The sequence below is a fragment of the Acyrthosiphon pisum genome, chromosome X (genome assembly GCF_005508785.2).
Source record: "Acyrthosiphon pisum isolate AL4f chromosome X, pea_aphid_22Mar2018_4r6ur, whole genome shotgun sequence".
NCBI lineage: Eukaryota > Metazoa > Arthropoda > Insecta > Hemiptera > Aphididae > Acyrthosiphon > Acyrthosiphon pisum.
Genome location: NC_042493.1, coordinates 7,969,768 through 7,997,062, shown reverse-complemented (window position 1 = coordinate 7,997,062; position 27,295 = coordinate 7,969,768). Strand labels below are relative to the sequence as shown.

The following is a 27,295-nucleotide window of genomic DNA, read 5'->3' as shown; positions in this document are numbered from 1 at the left end:
TACGAACATAATATTGATATTTTGTTTTTGTTTCTCACAGCGTCTGCTCGTGCGTCTTATTCAGCACGTTTAATACGGCGTACGTCGCATGTTAATAATAATAGTAATAATAATAATAATAATAATAAAAAGTATTTTATAGACTCTATAGTCCGCTGCAGCAATAGTCACGCAGATAAACAATAATGTAATTTACTGCGTATAATCACGCGTACTCAGAATCACTGCGCGCTGCATATCAAAATATAATATATTATGTCATGTCACCACCACGTATCATATTAATCGTATTTAAAGCGTAAATTATCATATTATTATTTTGCATTGGAAACAGCGCACCGTCCTCACACTACATTTACTGTCCGATAGCCGATTTCGTCGGACGTCCGCCCGGAACAATTATACCAGTGTCGAATAATAACCGGCAATCGTCGACCGTTGTGCAATATTCGGAAAAACGTTACGAAATGAAGACTGCTGCTACGACGATATTGTTGGTTTTCACCTTTTCCGTCCAACACTCGTTTTCGGCCGGCAAGTATTTCACGTCTCCACTATAATATTATACCTATAATTATACCTATAACCGGCACCCAACGATGTAGTAAGATGTCGCCACGACCGTGACGTCACGTTGAAATTATTTAATTAAAACGGAACCACGATTCCAACATTCATTTTTACGATGTCTATAATATTATTATACCTATTAATTATTAATTATTATATCGTAATTTATAATAATTCTTATACATTATTATAGAATACGATACAGGTTATACATAGGTACCTACTGTTATATAATGTACCTTACCCGTTCAACTTTCTAAAGGTTTTTGATTATTAATGGCGTTTAAAGTTTAGATCAGCGGAGACTTAGAGCCCCCCATCCATATACGAGATTTTAATGAGCCCCTTAAACGGTAAATACTATAAAATAATACATAAACTTATTTAATTTTTCACGACTTTCTTGCACGTCGTGATACCTTTTATTATTTATTATCAAGGAGCCTTTCCTCACACACCAAGGGTCTCAGAAATTGGACGGTATTTTGTTCCACCAAGTGTACTATTAGACTTTTGCTGGGTTTTGGTTCCTTGTCACTATTATTTATTTCACTGTCTTAGTTTGCTTTAACTTTAAACATTTATATTAATAAAAACAAACCACATTTGTTCGATATTAATCATACACAATGTCACATCACTCGCATCCCATTTAAAAGTGAACAATTTTTCTCCAAAAATGAAACAACAACTACCATGAAAAAAAAAATACAGTCAACCCCGCTTGATTTATTATAATAATAATTTATTGTCTTAGACCACAGTGTCGTGTTATGCAAACACTTTGATGTCTGCAATTGTCAAACCAAAATAGCAAAAACGTACTTTAAAAAAAAAGCACAAAAATCTGGCCCGTTAAAATGAATCACTCCATACACTATTTCACCTACATAATTTAATGGCGTTTGACTTTGTGCACCCCGCGCCTGTCCATCACTGCGATCGCAAGTGGCGTGTATCATAAAAAAAATGGTGTTGCTCAAATAATTTTAGGAGACTACCCTTCATAATACTGTCATACTGACCTATAAAATGACCTATTTTTTTGTCTATCAATACCCACCCACACATATTTAAGGTGTCGCCTGAGCAACACTTGAACCCTATGTTACACGCCACTGGCGATCGCACAATAATAATGATAATGTGTTCAACGGTATAGGGGATTTGGAAAGCACGTTAAACCATTGTTGTAACACGGGAAAAACGTGGAGTATGGAAAAAAAATCTTGCAATATCACTCTGTCGTTCCCTTTGTTCAACGTCAACGTCGAACACAATACGATGTGTCTGACCACGGTTGGGGCGTGTTGTTTGCAGTCGTTGAGGTATGTATATAGTTATAGGTAACATAATAATATAATATATTATTATTGTAAAACCTCCACTTTTGAATTATTTTATTTATTTCTGTTCCATGATATGTAATAGTAATATATGTATACAATACCTAGGTAGGTATATTGCTATTATTATTCTCGCTGATTTCAGCGCGAAATTGTGTTGTTAACGATCGCTCGTTTTGGTACGATTCTACAATATTTATCGAATACGTACAAAAAACTTTAACATGAAAATTAAAGGCGTATATTGTCTAATAAAGCCGTTTCACTATAGGAAAGTATGGGTATACCCATACAAATATAAAGTACCTATTTTAATCATTTAACTTTACCGTCTTTTTGGTTCTGTAACATTATGGTGGAAGTTAGTAGTTAGTTTTTGTCAATATTTGTGAAACTATATGCTGTTATAATAACCATGTAAGGCTAGGGAGTAATTCGCATATTTTTTAAAAAAGCATAAAAAACTTCGTGGCTTTGAAAGTTTTCCAACAAAATTTCACTAAACTGCCACTAATAATGTCCAATCGGTGCCGCAGTGTAAAATGAAGACTTCAAGAGACGCAACATTTTTTGTATATTTTTATGCTATTTAATTAAAGTTATATTATTATATTATTATTATTATTATTATTATCATCAATAATATTAAGTAATTGTGCCCTTATAGGTAATTTAAATTTTCAGTTTTTTTTTTTTTGAATTTAATCTATGATAGGTACAATTTTTATTTTTTAGATAAAAATGCTTGAAAATTTAATTGTTTCCTTATAAGTAGTGTTTCATATATAAATTAAAAATATCATTAATACATAATTAGAATTCTTTTATAATCGTTTTTATAAGTTTTTAGGAAATTCAGCTAAATCGAAAAAATGTGCTTATAGTTTTATTGTTAAGGAATCATATAAGATTTAAAAATGTAATACAAGGTTCCATATTATAATTATTTCTTAGAAAAATATGAAATTTTATAATTTAAATCCACAACTATTTTTAATGAGCGTCTGATCATTTTATGAGATACCATAATTTAGATAGGTACTAACAACACATAAAATAACAATTTCTCATAAAATAATTTTAGTTTTTTGTTGTACCTATATAAAAATTATTATATGTAAAACTTAAAAATTACTTCTGTTACTTGAAGTATTATTTTCTACAGTGAAATTTTCAAAATATATAGACAAATGTTAAGCTATTACATACTATAGGCATTTGAATTTTTTTTTATTGCATTTCAAAATGTTAATACACTTTTTAGGCTCAGTGAATAACCTTAAAAATGTAATAATTTTATAATATATTCCACATTAACTTTTCTTAATTTAATATTTAAAAAGATTAAAAATACACAGGCACAATTTTTTTTGTAAGTGTTCGAAAAAATCACAAACAATTCAAGTTATTTTATATCTTTTAAAATTTACAAAATGTTAAATTTGTAAAGTTGAGGATTGAACATTTAATACAAAATTCCTCTCATGTTTTTCATTATCGTCATAAAAAAATAAAAAATAAAAATTTTTATTTCTAGATATTTGACTTTCAATTAATAATGACGAAATTGAATATTTAAATGAAGAGTACGTTTTTAGTTTTTTGTTGTAGTTTAGAAACGATTTACCGTCGCAGGGACTTTATACTTGTTGCCATTATGTATATCATTATTTTCTAACCACAGATATTTTAAAAATATTATGACTAATTTAAGATATTTATAATACAAACATGAATATATTTATCCTTATAATCGACTTTATCGATATCTATAAAAAAAAAACTAAACAATTTCAAATGTCTTTAAATAACTTAACAAGAGCCAAATATTTTGAAAATGTCATTATGTATAGAAATTTGGTGAACATTTGAAGTATCTGTGGTTATGTTTCTGAGTTAAGTACAACAAAATAAAAAATTCTTTCGATGAGAACCCGTACGTTAATTTATGAATAATATCGAATTTCGTAAAAATGTTGTTAGCTTAGAAAAAATTACTAGGAATCTTGTATTCCATTTTCAAACCTTAGGTATAAAAATAAAAATGTTCGGAAACGGTTTGCAGCTTATATTATAAGAAACATATTTAATGATATACCTAATATTGTTATTTATATCGATACTAACCTTTTCATTGCTAAGTTTTTTTTTTAAATGTCCAAATCTGCTGACTGCTTAATCGATTTGAACATTACGCAGTTTCAGCATTTTGGTAACCACTAAAAATAATAATAGATAATAAGGTTTATCATTAATTCATTGAATAAGAGCATAGAAACATTTTTTTTAGTAGGTAATTTTTTACTATTAGTAAATAGTATGTTGGACCAAATTTTTTAAAATTAATTTTTTTTAAAAATGTAATAAATAATTACCTACGAATAGTATTTTTAAATCACAAAAAAATTACTTAAATTGTTTTGCATCGTTACATATCTACTTTTGCTCATATTTGAGTATAAAATATCTAAAAAAAAAAAGTAAGTACATATTATATTGTTTAGATATTTTGGTTAAAATAATAAATACTTATCGGAAATCTTGTATTACATATACAAGCGTTAGCTATACAAATTAAAATTTGTATACATTTTAATCTAAAGCATTTTTACACCAAGTCCTTTTAAAATTAATTAAAAAATAGTAGCTTTATTGTTTGGAAAAAAACTGAGAATTTTTACTTTTGACCTTCCATAGCATCAATTAAATCTAATTTGTTAAAATAAACCACCCTTTAAATTGAAAATCTAAACATTTTTTCAACTAGGTGCTTAATAAAGTGTCTTCAGACTCATAAAAGACACACTCATTATTATGAAATCAATACATTCATTGCTCTACTCAGAATCTAAGAAAACTGAAAAAATTTAGAATATTACTAAACACCAGTTAAAAACAATATCAATTTTATTTTTTGTTGTAATTCAAAAAGTAATATGCTTGATATTTACACCAAAAATTATTATCGATATAATAATTTTTCTAGGCATAAAATAATAATAATAAAAAAAAAAAAAATGTTTTTTTTGTTGAGTTATTGACATTTAGAATTTAGGAATTAAAAAAAAAGTATTTCGTTAATGATATAGCAATGTATGTAACTTACATATATTTTTTATTAATGTTAGGTTTATGTTAACATTTTGAAGACAAAATAAAACGTATAATGACAATTTCTCCTGAAACGACTGTTTTTAATTATGTGCTTAAGTATAATTAAAAAAATATCAAACGTAAAAACTTTAAACATTCCACTACTACATTCTTAACTATACCTAGAAAATGCCATTTCTAATATATTAAGACTTATAATTTTAAGCTATTTATACAAAGAGTCAACGTACTTTACAGTTTATACACCCTTCTATGATGTATATGTCGGTATTGATTTATATATTAATATAAATAATATAACATATAGTATATACTACGTTTTTGGAAAAAATATAAGCTTAACTTAACATAAGTTGAGATGTGGAATTTACCGGTAAACATTTTTTGGTAATTTTACCAGTAAAATTTACGTTAAATTTGGTAAATTTGTAAAAACTATAGGTGTAATTTTAATTCAATTTTCAAATACAGCCTATGTGCCAAATTTCTTACCTTTTAAAATCATATTTATGAAGTGTGTAGATGTGTAGGATGAATATTATTTAACATTTTTTAATTTTTACCATCTACAAACCTATATCCAACTTATTTTCCCATACGGCTATTATATATAATCGTATACGACTATACACTAAAACACAGTGTCTTCACTTATAGTTGTATAGGTTACTCTGGCTTCCTAAATAAAAGTTATCACACGAGTAAAAACATTAAAAATGAGTGGGTCACTCGATTTTATGGACGGAAAAAAATTTACCCGGTAAAAAACACCTCAGTAAAATGTACGTAAATTTAATCTTATCCGTAAAATTTACCAGGTAGATTTACTGAGCTCGCGTCTCTAACCGTAAGTACTAATATGTACTAATTGAATTATAAATTACTAATAGGTAGTACCTAATATAAATAAATTATAAAATATCCTCAGAAATAGAAATATCACTATAGGTAGTAGATAGGTATGTAACATGGAATAATATGTTCCATATGCCGTATAGGAACGGTCCACTATACAATATTGTTTCTTAATTTTACGTAGATTTTCGATATGAACGTGTCACCAAAGTCAAAGCATCAGCATTATTCAAGTCAAATACTCAAATATGCAAGCCTGGGCATAAACGCGTTAAAAAGTTAAAAGTTGAGTTAATTTTAACTTTTAACTTAACTTATTTTAATTGATATTAACTTAATAAATAACAAGTTACTTTTAATCAAATTCAAGTTAAGTTAATTTATAAATAATTAAATAATAAAAATAAAAATTATTATTGATATTACATAACCATTTACTAGAATAGGGAATTACAAATATAGTTAAAATCAATTTCTTAAATAAATATTTTACTGAAGTATAAAGTTGGCTATATTCTCAAACAGTTTTAGACTTTTAGCTCCCTGAAAAAGTATTCAGAGTTTAAAATTAAGTACATTCTTAAATACCATGTTATTTTTATTTAATAATTTTAAAAAAATGTATAGTACTTATCTGTATTAGTGGATTAATAAATCAAAAGGTTGTATTTGTTTTGGCATTTTCAATTTTGTATTTTTTTCGTACCTACTTCATAATTCTATTAATTCAGTACCCGTGTATAGAAAAGCTATTGGCTATTTCCTGTGTTCAATAATATTTATGATTTTTATTATTTAAACAATATTACTGAGTATTTATAAAGATATTATAAAAAAAAAAAATAACTTAACTTAAGTTAATAAGTTAATTGAAAATGTTGATATAACTTTTAACTTAACTGAGTTAAAAAAAAAATTAGGTTAACTTTTAACTATTAACTGAGTTAAAATGTTTTACATTAACTTAACTTAACTCAGTTAAAAATTATCATTAACTTGCCCAGGCTTGCAAATATACTTGATAAACATATTATGCCAGTCGTCGCCCATCGGAACACTTATTATTTGTAAGAGGTTCGCTCATTTGATTATTAGTGTACTTTTATACTTGATATAAGCACACCTGCAGTCGTGAAAACCGTGGCTAATAATACGAGTATAATATACCAGCTAGATAAACTTTTAAAATCTATTAAAATCTTATTAAACGTCTGCAAAAGGGTGTTTTTAGAGCAGTGTACAAAATATGTAAATATTATGGTTGTGTATTATTGTCGCTTCGTTATAATATTATTGCAGTGTGTGTTTATATTTTGTAAAACTCAAGTTAAACCTTGAATATAATATTATAGTCATACCGTCCGTCGGATTTTAGAGGGTATAATATCTTATGAAATAAAATGTTTGTACTTCGGCGACTAGTAAATGTATAATTTATGCAAAAAAAGGTCCCGCATGTCTATTAACATAATGTGTAATATTATTAAAAACGTATTACCTATACCTACGTTTAAAAAAAAAACATATTATAGTAATATCTATCGTTAACAACACTAACGTACAAACCACAATAATAATAATAATATTATAATATGATAGTTGGTATACGATAATATAATTGATATTACTTTAGTATACAGTATACCGTGTGGCGTGGCATATATTATTATGTCAATTTTATCAGTGAAAGCTGCAGTGCGCCAGTGCATTATGGCAGTTAATCTCATGCAGATTAGGTTAGGTCACTACTAATACTTAATAGTATCATTAGAAAAAAAAAAATAATTTCTATAATCATTAGAGAATAAGTTTGAACTATAATAGGGGTTAAGTAATTATATTATATTAATAATTTTAGATACTAATAAAAGTTATAAACACAAGTGAGTCCATCTGTTCATATAGAAAAGTGCCACATGATCGGTGCCAAATAAATCTCTGGGAGAGTAGGACAATATTATTGTAGCGGAGCTCCGTAAACATTACTGAATGGCTTATGAGTTAATTTTAAAATTCAAACTAAGTTTCTCTGATTAATTCTTATGTGGAAATAATAATATATTGGTCATAGAAAATATTTATATTTATTCAAAAGGTATGGTCTTAATTTAATTAAAAATGTTTTGTCCACCGTTTATAGTCATTATTTCCCAATTATTTTGTAAATGTAGACTATTCCATTGTGCACCACAATCTATCAATTACTATCAAATTATGTATGCACATTGTATAACTTTACCTTTGTCAATAATATTTTTTTTTGGACTTCAAAATTAATAACAAATAATTGTTGGCTGTAAAAGGACCAAATGACGTACTTATTTTATACACGCAAACAAAACAAAATATTACATCATGTACCTACATTATATCCGAGTCGATAACGACCGTCATACTGTCGTGCTGTCATTATGAATTCACTGGTGCAGTAAATAGAGCTATTTCGCAGTAGACGGTAAACTGTTATGTTGGCTCGAGTGCCTAAAATACAATGTAGAATTATATACCGTATTATAATCATTGTAAAAATAAATTTCAGTGATGTTTTGAACTGTCAAGATTTAATTCGTATGAATAAAACTTTAAGCTGGCTTTTTGTTCACAGCACAATGTTCACATTGTACCTACTTTCAATTTAAAAAAAACATATTGTTTTAAGTTTTATCCGTACTCAATTACATGCAACGTAGAAAATGGCTTTTTGAAACATAAACGTTATATTAATGTGACTATTGTTGTACTAAAAATCGTCAAAATATGCTTAAATATTTGCAGCTACATTTTAAAACTATTAAAAATGTTGGAAACATAAACGCAAAAATGATTAGGTAGGTACATAAACATAATAAAAAGAATTTATTTGCTGGTTAAGGGTAATATATTGATTAATACATGGACATTATCGACTGCATGTTTTGTGCATTTTTAAACCATCGAGATATAAAGCAACTTAATTTTTAAAAATACTGGCTGCACATTTAGGTACTGGTTTGAGAAATAATGAATAACGTGATAATATGATGCGAACACTATAATAAACGAACACGAATCTACTGATCTTCATTTCTTCGTACAATCTAGAATGTAGATGTCAATTAGTTTTACCGCAGTTTTTTCAAGAAAGGAACTCATAAAATCTTACGTACCTAACTCCGTACTATATGCGAAAATAGGGGGTTTTAGGACCAAGCCTCCACTAACAATTTTAACAGTCCTCCCAAACATTTACTAAATTTTTTTTAAGCTTATTCAATATTATTATATTAGGGCTTGAGGCTTCAGCCCCCCTAAATCTCAAACGCTATTTCAGCATGTATAAATGTGGTAAAAATTTCTCAAATGTATATTTTCCTAAAATATGATAAAATATGCAAAAATATGCAAGTTCAAACTTTGTATTTAATTTCGCCATTTCATAAAACAAATTTATAACTTGCATTGAATAATCTTCCACCACCAAAAAAAATATGTAAATGCAAAACGTCCCGAACCCAATATAGTTATGTCATAAACGTCTTTCAAAACAATGTAAATGGAAAAAAATTCCACATACCCGAGGCGGGTCGTTAAAATATGTCTTAGCTCACCAAAACTTTATTAACAAACATCAATACACCACTGAGTATATTTTTTATTAAAATTTGACAAATTAGTGTCACGATCAAATTTAAAAAACAACAACACAAAGAAAATTACAAATTGAAATGAAATATTGGTACAATATAATAGCCTTAGCTGCAGGCTACAGCTGGCTTTTGAATCTTGTGGACAATGGAAACTTATCATTGCCAATCATAAAAATAGGGATGTTCCGAGTGCGTCCCATTTTTAATTTTTACCTTTTTTATGGCCTGAGTGCACCCGCAGTCTTATCGATAAATTATATTGAATTGCCCGAGTGCACCCGCAGTCTTATCGATAAATTATATTGAATTGCCCGAGTGAATCCGCAGTCTTATCGACAAATTATATCAAATAGCCCGAATGCGTACTTCGGTCCGCAGCCAATATATTATTTACGAGACATACCCGACTATCGGCTATTATAGTAAAAGATATGTACATTAATATAAGTAATTTTTACAACCACAGTGGCAACGGTGGAAAACCACGTTTTATTTTAACATCGATAATAAACGAGCACCACTACGGCTCATTTATAGATCAATAAATGTGATTATTACTGAATAGTGAACTGACACACGATGTAGCGCCATTAGATATGAAGTTTAAGTGTTATTAATTTTCAAAAAATATAAAAATGAATTATAGTTAAGTTCTTACTGAAAGAAAAAACATTATTATAAAAATTTAGTAAACTCACCCAAACTTAAAATGTGGAAAAATTGGTGTAAACTAAAATAATAAAAAAAGTAAAAACCGCCCCATAACTATGAAATAGGGTCTAGGATGAATTCGGGCTATGTAAAAAATATGATCTATTTTTTGGGACCCACTCGGGAAACTCCCATAATTATAAAATTATAAATTATAATAATAGTACCTAGTTAGCAGTGTTCGGATTAGATAAGTATTTTTTTTTATCTAGATAAAGATAAAGATAATGCAACTCAAATGTATCTAGATAGATATAAAAGATAACTTAACTCATATTTATCTAGATAAAAAAAATATATAAGTAATTTTTTTTTAAATGGGTTTTAACGTTTAGATACCTTGTAACTATTTATCTAGATGAGATAAAAGATGAGCAAATAATTATCTAGATATTCATCTAGATAAATGTATCTAGATAAGTCCGAACACTGCTAGTCAGTAGTATTACCTTTGATGCTTGACATCAGCTTAAATAATAACTATTAGTCATTACATACATTCTACTATTCTAGATGCAATATTCTGAAGCTACGTGATATCAAAGAAAATAACAACATATTTCTGTTTAATAAAGACCAAAATTATTATTATTTTAAACTTGAAGATACATTTTTATAAATTATAGAGAAATACGATGTAACGAGGGGAAACAGGTCGGGCTGGAAAATGGAATTTGCAACGAAAAACCGCAAATGGGAAGAAATCAAGTGGATTTCATGGTACGTGTACAACTTATATACGTAGATGATTCGTTATAATATTATATAAATTAATATTTAAGTAAAAGAACTTATTAATTACTATTATTAGTCATTAGTTACCTACTCAGTATTGTTATGCCATTATAACAGACGTATTTTTTTTTTCACTTTTGTATGATATGGGGTGATTAATGAATGGGACGTGTGTATAGTAATATATATTGTAATGTATAGTAATAAAGTAATTATAAGTTACATATTTTATAATTTTATACATAAATTATAGTTTACTAAGATAAATATTCTGCGAAGAACGCGATTTAAATGTATATCTACTAACGAACAATTATAATTATATCTACGTGAATATTTTAAAATTATAATGTTATGTAGATTAACTTATTTTTGAACACGATATTATTTTAATGCATATTAAGTATGGTATCATAAATATTAAATACATTGGCCCAATAAAGGTGGAGTCACAAATTCCAGCCACATTATCTCAGCTTTTTATAATATAGTATTATAGTATTACGACTGTTATTGAAAATATCTAAGTTCATAGTATGTCAACAAATAAATTACTTACATAGGTGCTTCTTATTATATTATATATAGTTTATAGTTATATAGTACCTATATGGCTTTACTGACATAGTGACATACTGTGTTATAAGTACAATATAAATTATAATATTTGCTGTTCATAATATTTCAAATTTTATGCGATCGTTGCTAAAAACGTATTGAATATATTTTTTTTACATTGTACAATCTATACAATTTTTGTATAATAAGCATAAATGAGGTTGAGTATTAGTAACTATATAGAGAGAAGAAGCCGCCCACTGACGACACGCTTCAGGCGGTGTTTAAATATTTAATAAATAATTTTGTTTGAAAATCTTGAAATGAAACTATCGATACACATTTAAAAAAAAAATCCTATGCTTGTAAATTGTTAACTGTATATTATATTTTTTTTAGTATTCATTCGGATAAAATTATTCGATTAAACGTACATAAAAAATCAAACTACCTAAATAAGATAATAAGTATGACACAGACTTTATAAAAAATAATGTTAAATTATTAAAACAAATTTGTCACGATGTGAAATGTGAATACGTGATTTCATACAAACATATAAGTAGTTGGAAAACGGTTTGATTCTAGGTTAAACGAGCTAAATATAATTTATTCATGTGCCAGCAGAAAATGTAAAACAAAACTAAAGAGTTCTTTGACACTTATATAGTATATGGCTTCGGATTCTTTGAGGTAAAGCTTTTCGAGAGCTTATTTTTAATCAAAACTCAAAAGGTATATTTAAATTGGAACGATTGCAGATGTACATTTGTTTGTATTTTTAGGGATTTGTATTTATAATTAAATATTATAATTATGTGTATGTTATCTCAATAGTGGCCAAAACAAACTGTTTTAATTGTAAAAATATAGTTGTCTTATGTAATGTTGATATTTTTATTATACTAAAACTCAAGATATCTGGTTAGTTCAAACGGACTAATAAATATTTTTTTAAAAACATAAATAGATTAATAAATCCATTAATTAATGCTCTTGGAGAAAACTTTAGAAGCACGTCATATTATTAACTTATTAAACAATATTATATATTATTTTTTATCTACATTTATAATTTTTTTTATCATTACATTATTTAATGAATTATGCGATGTATTATGTATAATTGTTGTAGATATTTGTTAAGGTAATCTGCTAAGGTGTAGTATTATTTACCCATGATATTAGTATATTTCATAATAGGTAAATAATTTCTCATTATAGGACCACTACAAATGGGTTAACATTTAAAATAACTATAGGATTAAAACTTCCTGATATTTAAATTTTAACTATATATCGTACTATGTTTATGATTTGTAATTATTTACTACCTATGAATAGATGTGCTGTGAAATATGTAAAATCGGTGTTGCTGTTGGTTCAACAAAAACGATATGTCAATCAACTCCATTGTTTCACGAACATCAATGGGGTGAAGTGTATCAGTCATGCTGCAGTATAGCTACTACAAAAGTAAAATCAATTTCGACAGAAACAAAAAAAAAATATGTGGCAGCTGCTGGTCAGTTATATTTTTTTTATTAAACTCACATTATTTTAAACAAATATAATATTTCAATTTTGAATAAATTAATGACGATTTAATTAATGTCAACAGATAGCTAAGTACCTACCTAGGTCAAAGTACCTACCTGTTAAACATAATATATTTTGTAATTTGTAATTATATTAGATTTCGATAGCTTATAATATAATATTATGCTTTATAGTGGTAGGTACCCAGTAATTGCGTAAAATGGACCTGCATACAAATCTAATTGAACAATATTCGTATATCTCACTTTAATTTAAATAATAATTGTATGACGAAAGTATATATAAGTAGGTACTTTAAGTAATCACGTGAAGGATACTCAAAATAGTAAAGCTGGATTTAAAGTTAAATGTCTAACTTTTTTAAACTTAAACTCATAAGTACATGATCTCTTCATATTAATCAATACACTAAGAACTGGACGTACCTACTAGGTATCTACTTAAGTAGTTATTAAATAATATCTATAATAATATTATGTTAACAGGACGTCTCATAGATAATACTAATACTAATACTAATAAAAAAGCATATTAAATACATTTCTAATATAATATTACCTATACTTAAAGTCTTAGATTATAACATCATGATATTATTAGCTTTATTGGATATTTATTAAATTTATATATGTGCAGAATCAAATGATTGTACTCTTGGAACACATAGTTGCACGTCCAGCGAAATATGTATAAGCACAAATAACGGATTTGAATGTCAACCACGCCTGCTACCATTGACGATGTCAATGGTCCCTGAAAAATTAACCATGTACAAAAAAAAACAAATTTGTGACCCTGGATATGCTTATAATGTGTATGGACAAAAATGCGAAGGTAATTTTGAAATGCATTGTTTCTCATAAAAATATATTATAATATGAGAATGTCTTAGCCCTTATAGGTAGTCCATAAATCATAATGTAAAGTAGGTATCTATTTTGTTATAATTTAAAATAACAATTAAACTCTATGATTTTAATAGCTAACAATAACAAATCAATAAAGATACAATGCTTAGGTACTTGTGTACTGCCGTAACAGGAACAACACTGCACATAAACCGGCCTTATCCTGGAACTCGTTTACTATATTCGTACTCTGACGTACATGACATAGGTGTCTTGTGTGTTTCTAGCATGCCTGTAATTAGATAGGTAGTGTACCAATTTGACAATTATGCTGATCTAGGTATTTGTCTTAATAATGTGTGAAGTTGAAAAGTGAACTAGTGATGTTAGTGCCTTAGTGGTTATTCATCTTATATTAACTTTAAATCCTTAATAACTAATCAATATTTATTTAATATTTATACCTTAGATTTTTTAGTAGAGTATCATATCTGATTAAAAAGTATATATAATTTATAATACTGAACAAAATATAGCTAAGGTTAAAAATCTAAAGTTGATATTGAAACCACCATAAAATGTTTGGCTGAAAAATTACTAATCGAAATAACGAGTGTTCGCTGTTAGAACAATCATAATGCACTTATGTATATCAAAAAATATATATATATAAATAATTTTAAACGTGGTTATAGGTGTATAAATTAGTGCACATATAAATTTGAAAAAAACATTAAATTTTTATAATTTTCGGTAAAAAATTAAATATTATTAAATTAGATTGGGTAAATAAGACTATAATAATACCTATTATTAAAATGTTATTATTTCTTTAGTATTATTTAATAATGAAAAATTAGATAAATCAAAATAAATTTGTTTGTATATAGTATAGACATACCCATGTAAAGGTACATACCGATAATTTATAATAGGGGAACGGAGTGGCCGAGCGGATTAAGGCGTTAGTTGCGACGCACACCGGCGACGGTTCGATGCCAGCCGTGGGTGGCATTTTTCTTCAGGCAAGTCATGGTGTCCGGAGAGAAGTGCCGCCATCCCCCATCCGGGCATGGCAAATACCTACGGGTGCCCACTAAAAAATCTGCCAAATCAAAAACACACGTGTTTAAACTTACAGTACCCTCCCCAGCAGTAAAAATCCAGGAAAAAAAATTATCATTGTAATATAGGTAATGATAGTTTTGAAAAATGTATATAATAAAGCGAGGTTAAAGTTATCTCTATATTACTTAATTCTTTTACGATTGAGTGTCACAGTTCACCTATCAAACATATTATTTTTTAAACAAGAAATATTTACATAATCAATTGAGAACTGAAGAAAAAATATGTAATTATTTTATGTATGAGCATAAAACGTGGGTAGATTAATTTAAGTCTAATCCATAGCGATAATTGTATACAAAGTAATATAACAACAATATATATGTCCACCTAGATTCTAGATATTTTTTTCGACAATGGTATAGATTATAGAATATGATTAAAATATATACACACACGATTGGAATAGTCTCAGTAAAATTTAAAATTGCATGATCTATTAGGGGCGTCGTGCCGTCGTCTCCTACATAGCTTATAACAGAGGTGGCAAACATGCGGCACGCGTGTTCCTTTCGCGGCACATTGGATGTTATAGAATGGCACACCGGACTAGCGTCAAATAAAATTACATATAGTTTTGAAATATTTCTAAAATTTTGTTTTTCAATATTAATAAAATATAACAAAACAATAATTACTGTATCAAAATTACATTAATTATGTTATGTAATATAAAATATTATTTGATTAGAATCTATAATAAAGTCAGTCTTATTTTAACAAACGCCGTGTTCATTTTTATGGCACATTTAAATTTTTTTTTTCTATTTGACACACTATAGCCCATAGATAATACCTAGTATCTATATAGGCAATAAGTAGATACCATCTGAACAGAATAGATGAATTATTATTTTTAATAATCTAAATAGTATTCATATCACTGGCCTCATTTCAGTTTTCAATAGAGGGGACAAGAGTTTTGACCAGCCCCCACTAAATCGTATGTACCTACCAAAAAATACAAACATAAATCATTATTTCGAAAACAATTTCCTAGTATTTACAGTAAGTTATACACAATATTAAATTTCCTCAAAATTATATAAATGGTTATGTATGTTTTTTCTCTAACAACCGGTCCATTTAAGCTACTTTTAAAATTAGACGGGGGAAAATGCCCACCTTTCACCCCCCTCAGATGCTTGATCAAAGTTTAGTAGATAAAAATATTTATTTAAATTGTGTGCGATTAATACAATTTGTTTTATAGATATAGATGAATGTTCTCAACAACCCTGCGAAATAAATGAACAGTGCAAAAATTTACCTGGAAGCTATAAATGTCATTGTAAAAGTGGTTATCAATTGGACAAAGTAACCAATGCATGCACAGGTAACATGTTTACTTTTTTTAAAAAGCGTATAATTAAAATTATAAAGAATAATTTTATAGCCAACTAAAAATGCAAAAAAAAATTATAAGTACTTATACAACTAATCACACAGTTCCTAAGTAAAATGCTGAAATCGCCACTCTTTCACCAGATTTAAACCAAAGACATTGAAAATATTGTCGATAATTTATTACAGAATATTAAAAATTACTATTTGATGTAGGTAGGTATCTTTTTATCACAATTTTAATTTTTTATATTTTTATCTACAATATGATAGGTACCAAATGGGAAATAATTTTTATCATCAATATTCTAGATTTAAGTATTATTTTTCCTTTTTAAGTTCAATAAAATATTTAAGAATATAATAAAATGCAAGTATGGTGGAAGAGGATTGGAGACCCCTTGCACAGTTGCACCTCTCCTTAAATATGCCACCGATATAGTTATATGTATAATATATATGATATATTTATATTATAGACGTCGATCACAAGGTAAAGGTAGAGTTTACTAGTTAATACTAGGATTTATTAATCAAACTCAGTTAATGCTAAAATGTCTTATTTTATTCGTGCATTTACTAAATAAGGTTTGTTTAATATTGAAATAAGGCAAAGATTTCTAAGGTAAAATCGACAGACAAATTGTTGAACCAAATAATTAATGTTAGTGTGGTCAATCAAATATATTATGTACAAGTAGGTGCCTCAGTCTATAAATCACAATAATACACCTTTTAAGTAAACGATAATTAATTATCTAATATAATTTAAAGAAATATCAGAAAGTAGGTACCTAAGACCTAACTAATTTTTCATAATAATGTATACTTAAAACTTAGTTTTTAATTCGTTATTATCAAAAGCTAAGTATTCATATTAATATTAGCTTTCTGTTATGGATCTATCAGATTTTATACTGTTATGATTTATACATCCTACCTTGTAGCAATATGGCTTGTACCTAAACTTTTAGTACCTATGAAAGCTAGAATACGATTATTATCTATGTTTTTCAACTATCACTATAAATACTATTAGTGAAACCTAGCCCTAACTAATAAATCCTAGCCTTTCAACCCAGTGGTCGATCTTTATCTGTAACATAATAGGCATTATAAATATTTAGGGACAAATATATATTACGTTGGTAATACCCTTATTATGTGTTGAAATATGAGTTATAATATAATGTATAATGTAATATAATATTATTGTATATATTTTGACATTTTGTAACCATACAGTAAAAGTCGTAATAAGGTTACATAATGTAAAAATGAATAGAACAAGAAACATAATAAACACGAATATGGTCAGTGGGGTCCATTATATTCTAAAGAATAAATAAAAAAATAATAATTTAAAAAAAAAATATTGAATTTACGTTGTTTTAGATATAAACGAGTGCCAATTAAACTTGCACACGTGTCAAGAATCTCAGCGATGTGACAATACGGCTGGTTCATTTCAATGTATACGTTTCACCGGATGCGGAACAGGGTACACGCTCGACGTCGAATCCGCTTCATGCATAGGTCAGATTGTGGTAAATTACGTTACTATAATAGTTGGTCCACAGAATATTATCTAGCCGGTTGGGTTAACGTCATACAAAATATTCGGATTTTCAAAACGTATTGCCATTGTTATAATATTACAATTAATATAATAATAATATAATATAGGTTATCGCCAATCAGTGGTATTATGCTATACGCCGCAACAATATTTTGTTTGTTTCCGCTTTGTCAGTCTTTTACCAGTTCCGGAACCGGGAAAATTTTCAAGTGAATTTATGACCTTCACAATGAGAGATTTTTAATTTTAGTGAGGTTATTTTCCGTAAGTTTCTGGAAAACGGAACGCAATAATATTATTAAATAGGTTCATAATATATTTATATATTTAAATATTATATGGATTATATAAATATATTCAACACAGGTGTAGATTAAATACGATGTTATTACCATTCTCTATAGACATGATATAAATTACAAAATATTTGGAAGGTAAAAAGAATAAAAATGTAATACAAAGATCATCATGATTATATTATTATATATAACAATACTATTTAAAAAGACAAAAAATAAAAACTCAAAATGTTTTGTATAAGCGTTTTAAAGTCAAATTTTGACAATATTTGTTGATAGATTAAGATAAAAAATTAATACATACAAGGTTCGTCATAAATTTGTCTTCGGCATTAAAAAAGTATTGATTATACTAATATTAGTAGGCACGATTATTTTTATCGATATTTGAAGTTCTAATTTTAACTGAATTCAAACTAAAAATAAAAATGTTAGCTAGTACCTATGTTATAATAAAAAAAATTAACTTTATAAGTACCTTCTTGAAAATGTTAGCCATTATAATATGTATAATTTTATTTAATATTTTAATATTCCCAATGACATTTTCAAAATATTTAGACTAATTTGGAGTTACCTATTTATTTACCACGAAAGCCCGAACTTATTCACATTGTCATACGTTACGTGATATTAACTTAATAACCAATAAGTTAAAAACAATAATGTATTGTACAATATTATAATATGTATTATGTAATGTAACTTACTTGAAAAAATTAGCTTACCTAACATAATATTATTATCACACTGCTATTAGAATAATAAATTACTAAATCTAAACATTAAATATAATATTATGTATTAATAAACTACTTGTACAAAATGTTATTTTTATAGATCAAAATATTCCGAATTTTATACTGATTCGGAAAGTGAAATCAAAAAATAGCCAATAAGCTTATGTTATTTTTGAAAACCGTGAAAAACTTAAAAACCAATAAAAAATTAATAAAAAATATAATTTTTTCCCAAAAATTTTGTTTTTAACGAATTAAAATTATGTTAAATGAATATTTTCAAACAAATTATCATTTTCTGAAATACCGAGTGTTTTATGTGAAATGGACCATCCCGTATAATATGATATGCTTGTCCGGTGTCCGTTCGTTATCGTGATCGAGTATTTTATAACCTAGATCGAGTAATGGCATGCATTGTAGTGCCTATATACCTACTCAATATTAGATTAACGTGTGTACACTGTCGATAATAATATTATGATATCGAGTGAACTAAAAACCAGGCCCGTGGCTGCGTCTAAATCCGTATTAATGATGCTTTAGTGAACGCATTTCGTCCGTCCGCGGATTTATTCGCAAAGACTACATGAGTTTGCATATTAACAGAGAGTAAAATCAATGTGGGTAGACATATTGTTGTGATTTAATCGTACGCCGTCGTTGGTATTTAATAAAGTACTAATTATTGCTGTCAGTATTGTTAAAAAAATTTTAAAAAAGTAATATTCAATTGTGGTTATTATATTTTATTACTATAATATTTTTATATATTGTTCAAAAACTTCTAAAAAGGTATTAGAAAATAAATTTTCATAACAAATTTAGATTTTTAGAGGAGAGATGAATGTATTGATTTTACAATGATAGTTGAGGGGAGTATTCACATTTTTTGGAGAAGTACCTGTTTAAATAATTCAATATTTTTTTTTTTTTCATCGAGTTGTTGAAAATACCCCCCTCCCCCCCATACACACACACGCCATACACTCAAAAAAAAAAAAAACAAACAAACAAAATTGTTGGCAAACATAGTGCATTATTTTTATTTTAACATAAAATCATCAAAATCAGTATTATTATTTTAATTTATAATTATAGGTAATCGTAATTAATTACTTCACAGTTACTTTCTTACAATATCATAAATTTGGATTCTTCATTAGGTAGCTAAAGTAATAATGGTAAATTGGTAAATGGTATTTGATTGTTGACATTAATGAAAAATTATTCAATTAAAAAGTGGAATGTTTTGTGGTGCTCTTCTCGTAGTGGGATAAAATTGAAATTTGAACCATATTGTTTCCCTATATTGGTAGGTATCGCATGCAAAGTATGAATTTAGAAATTGAAATTCATAACCCTTCTTATTTAGTTTTGGATATTTACATTTTATTTTGTACTTTTCCTATCATGAATTCCTATCATACTTTTCTTACTATAGCATTAAGACCTAAGGACTAAGGTAATATCTAATGGTATTCAATTCTTGTTTTAATAATATTGGAAATCTGTAATTAATTCAGATGAAAAATATGCCTTAGTTAGGTACAAACCTATATTGAGATTGACTATTTATCTAAATATCTTACAAAACGTTTTTTTTAAATCTCGATTATTACATAGGTAACTCTTAAAGAATTTCAACTTCTAAATTCATAGGTACTTTGCATGCGATACCTACCAATATAAGGAACATATATAGTTCAAATTTCAAGTTATAAAAGTTAGTTATAAGAATAAATTATTTAGCTCTTGTAAATTAAACCTATATCATTTATTTCAATTAAAAGTATATAAATGCATAATTTACTAAACTTTAGAGGACCATTGTTAATAAACTAGCGAACCAAAATTGATGATTTGACTATCAAAATTCTCAAAGCTTTACGAGAATCTATTAAAAATATAGTGGTTTGAAAAAATAAAGTTGATTTTGCTATTGGTACACCTGCGTTTTTAACAATTGTTATATTGTTATAAACAAATTTCCTGTTAAAAATAAAGAAACACGTATTTTTTTGTTTCAACGAAATTCTATATCATCGATCCATAATCGCTAAAAACCCCCGCGTACTATATGATACTATATGATACTATATGATATAAGATACATTCTGTATATTCTATTCGGGATATTTCATTAAATGAAAATTTATCAATAATGGCCCCAACCAACTCCTGTTTTTGTTTTGTTTTTTTTTAGATTCAGTGCTAGGCATATTGACATGACAGTGAGCTTTTATTTGAATCTAGGATTTTATTTTGGTCAGTATGTCAGTAGACAGTAACCTTAAAAATGTTATGATGGTTAGTATTGAATTCATTATTGAGTTTACTATGGAACGATTCACAGCAATTTGGGGTCAAGTCCACATTTGAGAGGGAAACGATTATCTATACCTATTTAATGCAGTATTGTAACTTTCGCTGATTAGCCATCAAAGCTTGTTTAGCCCACCAAAGACGCTATGGATTTTAAATTTAGGTATTTTGTTGTCAATTAATGGTGCCGTGTGGAAACCAAAAAAATTGATGGAAGCTATTTGGGTTGCATCGAAGTTAACTCAAGAAAATTGTATTCAATTTTTAGAAATGACAATCGTTTTTTGCCGATACTAATGAGTCAGGTGTTCGAAACGGCCACAGTGGTTCGTTAGAAATTATATCATTATAGCAATACCAATAGTTTATATTACTATTGGAAATTATAATTATTAGGATTTAGGACTCAATTGTTTTCATAAACAATTATAATATCATATGAAGCACTATTAAGTATACAGTAGTCAGTGCATTGCGTTTGGAATACGACTTTTATTTTCTCAGTACCACATTGATAAGACATTATGTCGATATTTAAAAAATATGTATAGGTAATAAAACGTTTACTCAAAATGCGTTTTTTGTCTGTAGACGACGACGAATGTGCACTGAAGACAGACACCTGTGGCGTTTTGGGCCCGGATTGGATCTGCAGAAATACACTGGGTTCCTTTCGGTGCGATAAGAAACGTTGCACGGGGCCGAATTGCCGAGTTATTCAAGGAGCTTTTAACAACACGAATCAAAGCAATCGAAGTAGCGTGAGATGCCTTCGGGGTTACGAAACGGACCAAAACAATAAGTGCACAGGTATAAATATTGTGATTATTATTACATATTATTTATTTATTTTTGGTTGTGTATGTGTATGTTGGATGGGGGAAGGGGTACATTCTGTTTGAACAAATTGTATTGAAACCCACTTTAAATATTATGTTTGGACCATATTTGTTTATTGTATGAAGTGAATAAATCAATTTTTTTAAACTATCAGCAGTTATTTGCAAGGCCTAAAAACTCAGTTACTTCATATTTTAGTTAACAATATTTGTATGTGGTCGTGTGTCACCCAAGACTGAAATTGCCTTCCCGCACGAGCCACACATACTATTTTTTGTCAGGCCTCTGCGTTCATCGATCAAGACAAAGGTAATGCAGAGGTCTATGCAGCAACTTGACTATTCTACGAAAACAATATTTCATGAAAGAAACGATTTGGTTTTATTTGTTTTAAGTGTCATGCATGGAGGTTATAATATGAATATAAGATGTAATCAAAAGCTTATATTTTGTAAGGATCGTGGTATAGATTTCAGTATAGAAAGATATAGGATTTTTTATTCAATAGATTTAACAAATATAGATTTTTTTTAAAATAATAAAACCTTAGAAGTCGTTCTGCAATATAGTACAGGGGCGTAATTAAAGGGGCAATGCGGCAGATAGATTCCCCAGAGACTTAAAATATATATAAAAAAATTAGTTTCTTTCACGCTAACTACACAAAAAAAAAACCATGCAGGTAACTAAGTAGATAATGTAATATTACAAAACAAAACAAAATAAATTTAATATTTGAAACATATTCACCCGGCCTTTTCTTTTTAAACATACGTATTTCAACGAGTTTAGAACGATGGTGAAATTACAATATGCACAATCAGCAAGTCATAGTTTTTCAACACATTAAATTATCATTTAAAAAAAAATAATCAAATTTCTCACTTAATTAAAATACTATTTATTTATACACCGTAATCAGTACTATGACTATCGTTTTTGAACGTACCTATATGTAGAAAAAAATTTAAAAATATAAACGAATATTTGGAATTGATCGAACAAAATAGGGTGGGGGGGGGGCTGAGTGAATTTGTCACCCCTCATATAGCTATAATTTAAAAATGTAATGATATAATAATACTTACTACATAGTATGTTATTTTCCACACTGAATAAACATCAATATTCATAAATGAATGGTTAGTAAATTATAATACATAAATGTGTTATTTTTCAAAATCACTGTTCATTATTTGTATTGAATGATCGGATTGTGCAAAATTTGAGCATAATTCGTTTTTAAACCCGAGTGCGATTCGATCATTATTCATTACCTTTGATGAACCAAAATGACGGACGCCGAGTGCAATTCAAACATTTTGGTTTTGGCTGTTTGATGACAATCCCCTTTCATTTGGTTCAAACGGATTAACTATTTGTTTGGCAATATATTTAATTGATTCGTCCATACCCGCTTTTAACATTACGGCGTGCTGACTTGTGATGTTTCCTATTTTTTTTTTTTGAACTGAATAATATTGTGACAATGAATTTTGTTGATCCACAGACATAAACGAATGCAGATTGGCCAATCGGTGCTTGAAAAATGAAATGTGTATCAACACGAATGGAAGTTACTACTGTTTGCCCAGATCAAAAAATTCTTTGCGGTGAATGTAAAAATATATTATGTTATAATAATATAATATTAATGTATACCAACAAGTTTTATTTTTATTAAAAGTAAATGTATGTTTATATGTTTAATTGTTCTAATTACGGCCTATAATTAACAATCCTAATCATAAAAAATCAAATCAAAAATCGGCCAGTTCATTAATTTTAATTTTAATAATCAATTTGATTATATAACTAAGAGGACGTTACACAGATATATTTAAATATTTTGTTGTCTCCGTCTTACAAGTGCGTAACATACCAAATTTTACGCTCAGCAGATCACGTTTAGCTCCGTTAGATTAAAAATTATAATGAATTTACTTCTTACATAATTTAATAAAAGGTTATTATGCAGGGCATCTCATAGGCCTATTGTTATATTTGTATTTTAAAGAAAGTTATGATTATTTTAAAATTGTAAATTGTTTGTATATCTTAAAATATAACTATAACTCACTTTAAAATTAAAATATAACAAAAATCCTATGAAATATTCTAGATAATAATCTTACGTTTAAATTTGATAAGAGGTCAATTTTATCTAATTTTTAAACTAACGGTGCTAACCTTTTATGTTATACATACGTATGTTATATTGTTGTAAGACGGAGAGAACAAATGTCGAATTGGAATTGTATAACTACAATTAATCATTATTTATCACTATAAAACTGTAAAACGATGTTTGTAGCCTATATAATATATATTATACAATTTTTTTTTAATGTTAATAGCAATTCTCAAGATTGGTTGTAGCTCAGATAAATGTATTAAAGTTTAGGTTAATTGTTTTTAATATGATAATATATTATGTTATACCGATATAAAAACGGTTGTTTTTAATTTAGGGTCCACATTATTTTTTTTAAGCAAAGTTTTCTTTTTCAACGTGTAGCAAAATTATATTAACACGTTCGTGGTCTTTTCACATTTTATATTATTAATTTACCCTCCTCAGAAAATCACTCAATTCTTTAAAATATCAACAAAAATCATTAAAAAATATCATTTAAAAAATTTTGTATTTATCAGTGCCCAAACTTATGAGTGATCATAATAGGTCAGTCACATGTTTAGTTCCATTTAATACCATTGGAAATATTATTGCATGAGCAGTAATGCCCGATTTTGTGGGTTTGTAAATTACTACTATAGCAGTAGTGACCCATTACATCAAAATTGAAATTACTGCTGTAGCAGTATTGACCACGAACGTGTTTATATTAACACCCTCGTATGAGACCGGCATAGAACCTATATATTTGTATAGTATAATCGATATAAATATCTTGAATAGGAAGACTAATAATAATTTTATTTTATTGCAAAATGTTGACCATTGGCCGTGTAATCATATTAGCGCGCTTTTAACGTATTTGACAAGAAACGATTTTTCTTTTGCATATTATTATTGTACCTTGGTCTACGATATTATTTTATTAAAAGCCCTTGTGTATTCTTGTTTGGTTAATTTTTTTCCTAATAAGCTACCCACATGCTATCACTAATTTTGGCGTACCTTTAGAAATATTCTTATAATATTACTTTAGCTTTATCCTATATAATCTTCATTTATAATTCCCTTCCATACACATATGATTTCTGATGATTGGGATATAAAGTTGTCAGGGGATGGACCTAATTTCGGCTGTAGGTGAGCTGTGGCCAGTGGTTGATATATCCTAGTTCTGAGGGGAGAGGGGGTTGGTGAATTTCAAATCCACAGAGGTAATCACGTTCAACCCCTCCCATTATTTTATATTGTAATAATGTATAGTGGTGGTGAAAGTCTTTGTGGATTGATTATGTCCAAATTATTGACTAAATACAATTTTTGATCTTTATTTTCATTAGGTTTTTTTTTTTTTAAAACCACCTTCTATTGAATGTAGATAACTTTATATTTTACAACTCTTTTAAAGCATGTGTTAAAACACTTTGCAGAAGGTATATAATTGAGGTTTTATACAAACAATAAATTGAATTACTGACAGTCATTCTAATAAAAGTAATAGCTAGTACATATTGAAGTATGCATCTCCCTTTTTACCAAAATTTAAATATAACTTGTTAGATATATGTGCAAACTTCATAATTCAAAATCACATTTGGAGTGGTTAAAAATAGATAAAGCCAACATTTATTGAAAGCCATGATAATAATATCTTTGATAATATTTTGAATATTTATAGGTTAGTACTATAAATGTATGTTATTAACATATCTACTTAAATAATTCGATAAGTAATTTTATAATTTATATAGGTAGATATATATCTACATTACTATATAATATACATTTATATGAGTCATTTAGGTGGGGCCCAGTATTCATATATATATATATATATATGAAATTAAATTAAATAAATAAAATACATACCTATATTTATGGTTTTTTAATTTTAAAATAGTTGTACACAACTGGCTTATTACAACAGGTGTATAAAAGAGCCTAAAAACCGGGTGAGCTTAAAAAAAAACAGACAAAATTGGGTTGGTATAGGTACTTACTTTATTTAATGTTAAAATATTTATACACGGACTAAAACGTTTTGATGTATTTATGAACATATACAAATTAGTTATATAATAAATCATTTATGTTTAATTTTAATGTATCATAATTTATTTTTTACTGGTTAGGTTTTGTTGTTTTATAATATTTTCTTATTTTCGGTATTGACCAACAAATTATAAGCAATATCGTTAAAAAAAAAAAACAAAAAAAAAACAATATTTTATAAAAAACAGTTCCTTTTGTATCATTCAGTTTAAACCATACAAACATAAATTTGTTACTTTTTCCCGATTAAATATCATTACATAAATAATTCAGGCTACTTTTAGTATTTTTATGGATTTGCGTCTGAATCATTTATTCAGGTTTCGAGTTATTGCCGTTGGATGTTCAAACTACTAAATTTCACCATTGCCAAGACATGACGTAAAATTAATAAAATCGATAGTCGGAGTATGAAATATTAATTTATATGTTTGCATATTTCTTAAATAAACATAATCATATGCCATGTTATTATGCATGATATTACTTGTATTATACAAAATTATGTAAGCTATGGAAATTTTATAGATTTTCACGAGGCAAAATACTCATACGGAAATTTCCCTGGTCCCGGATTTAAATGTTCAATATTTATATGGAAAACAATAAATATTTATTTTTATAGTTCGTATGCTTTTGTTTTAAGTGTGAAAATAAAAATTTAGTGAAAAGAGGGATTTAGTGATGATAAATTACAAATATTTAATTCACAAATATTTATCACGTATTTGTATGGTATACTCAAAATTTGCACTAATTTCTCAATCAGTAAAAACCAGTTTTTTTTAATTCACTTTTATCCTCAGCACCCAAAAATATTGTAGTATAAGTAGGTATATAACATAATGTGATATGAAGTTTCATGAGCGAAAAATCCATAACCAGCATTGGAATTACCGACCAATGAAATTGATTAAAATAATTAAAT

At 27.4% G+C, this 27,295-nt stretch overlaps 1 protein-coding gene across 1 annotated transcript; it reads left to right on the top strand.

The window, feature by feature from the left end:
* The first annotated feature begins 247 nt into the window (after window positions 1-247).
* Window positions 248-24,625, top strand: LOC100570522 (fibulin-1). The gene is made up of 9 exons (XM_003243010.4): window positions 248-534; window positions 1,733-1,898; window positions 10,849-10,942; window positions 12,860-13,040; window positions 13,712-13,909; window positions 16,265-16,387; window positions 17,791-17,931; window positions 21,930-22,148; window positions 23,689-24,625. Exons 1-9 carry the CDS (start codon window positions 468-470, stop codon window positions 23,793-23,795), a joined length of 1,296 nt encoding a protein of 431 aa, XP_003243058.1. The 5' UTR covers window positions 248-467; the 3' UTR covers window positions 23,796-24,625.
* Window positions 24,626-27,295: the final 2,670 nt, after the last annotated feature.

Coding starts and splice junctions, on each gene's coding strand:
- LOC100570522 (XM_003243010.4), top strand. CDS start 468: ATGAAGACTGCTGCTACGACGATATTGTTGGTTTTCACCTTTTCCGTC. Junction 13,041..13,711: donor AAAATATGTGGCAGCTGCTG/GTCAGTTATATT, acceptor ATATATGTGCAG/AATCAAATGATTGTACTCTT. Junction 17,932..21,929: donor CGAATCCGCTTCATGCATAG/GTCAGATTGTGG, acceptor TTTTGTCTGTAG/ACGACGACGAATGTGCACTG.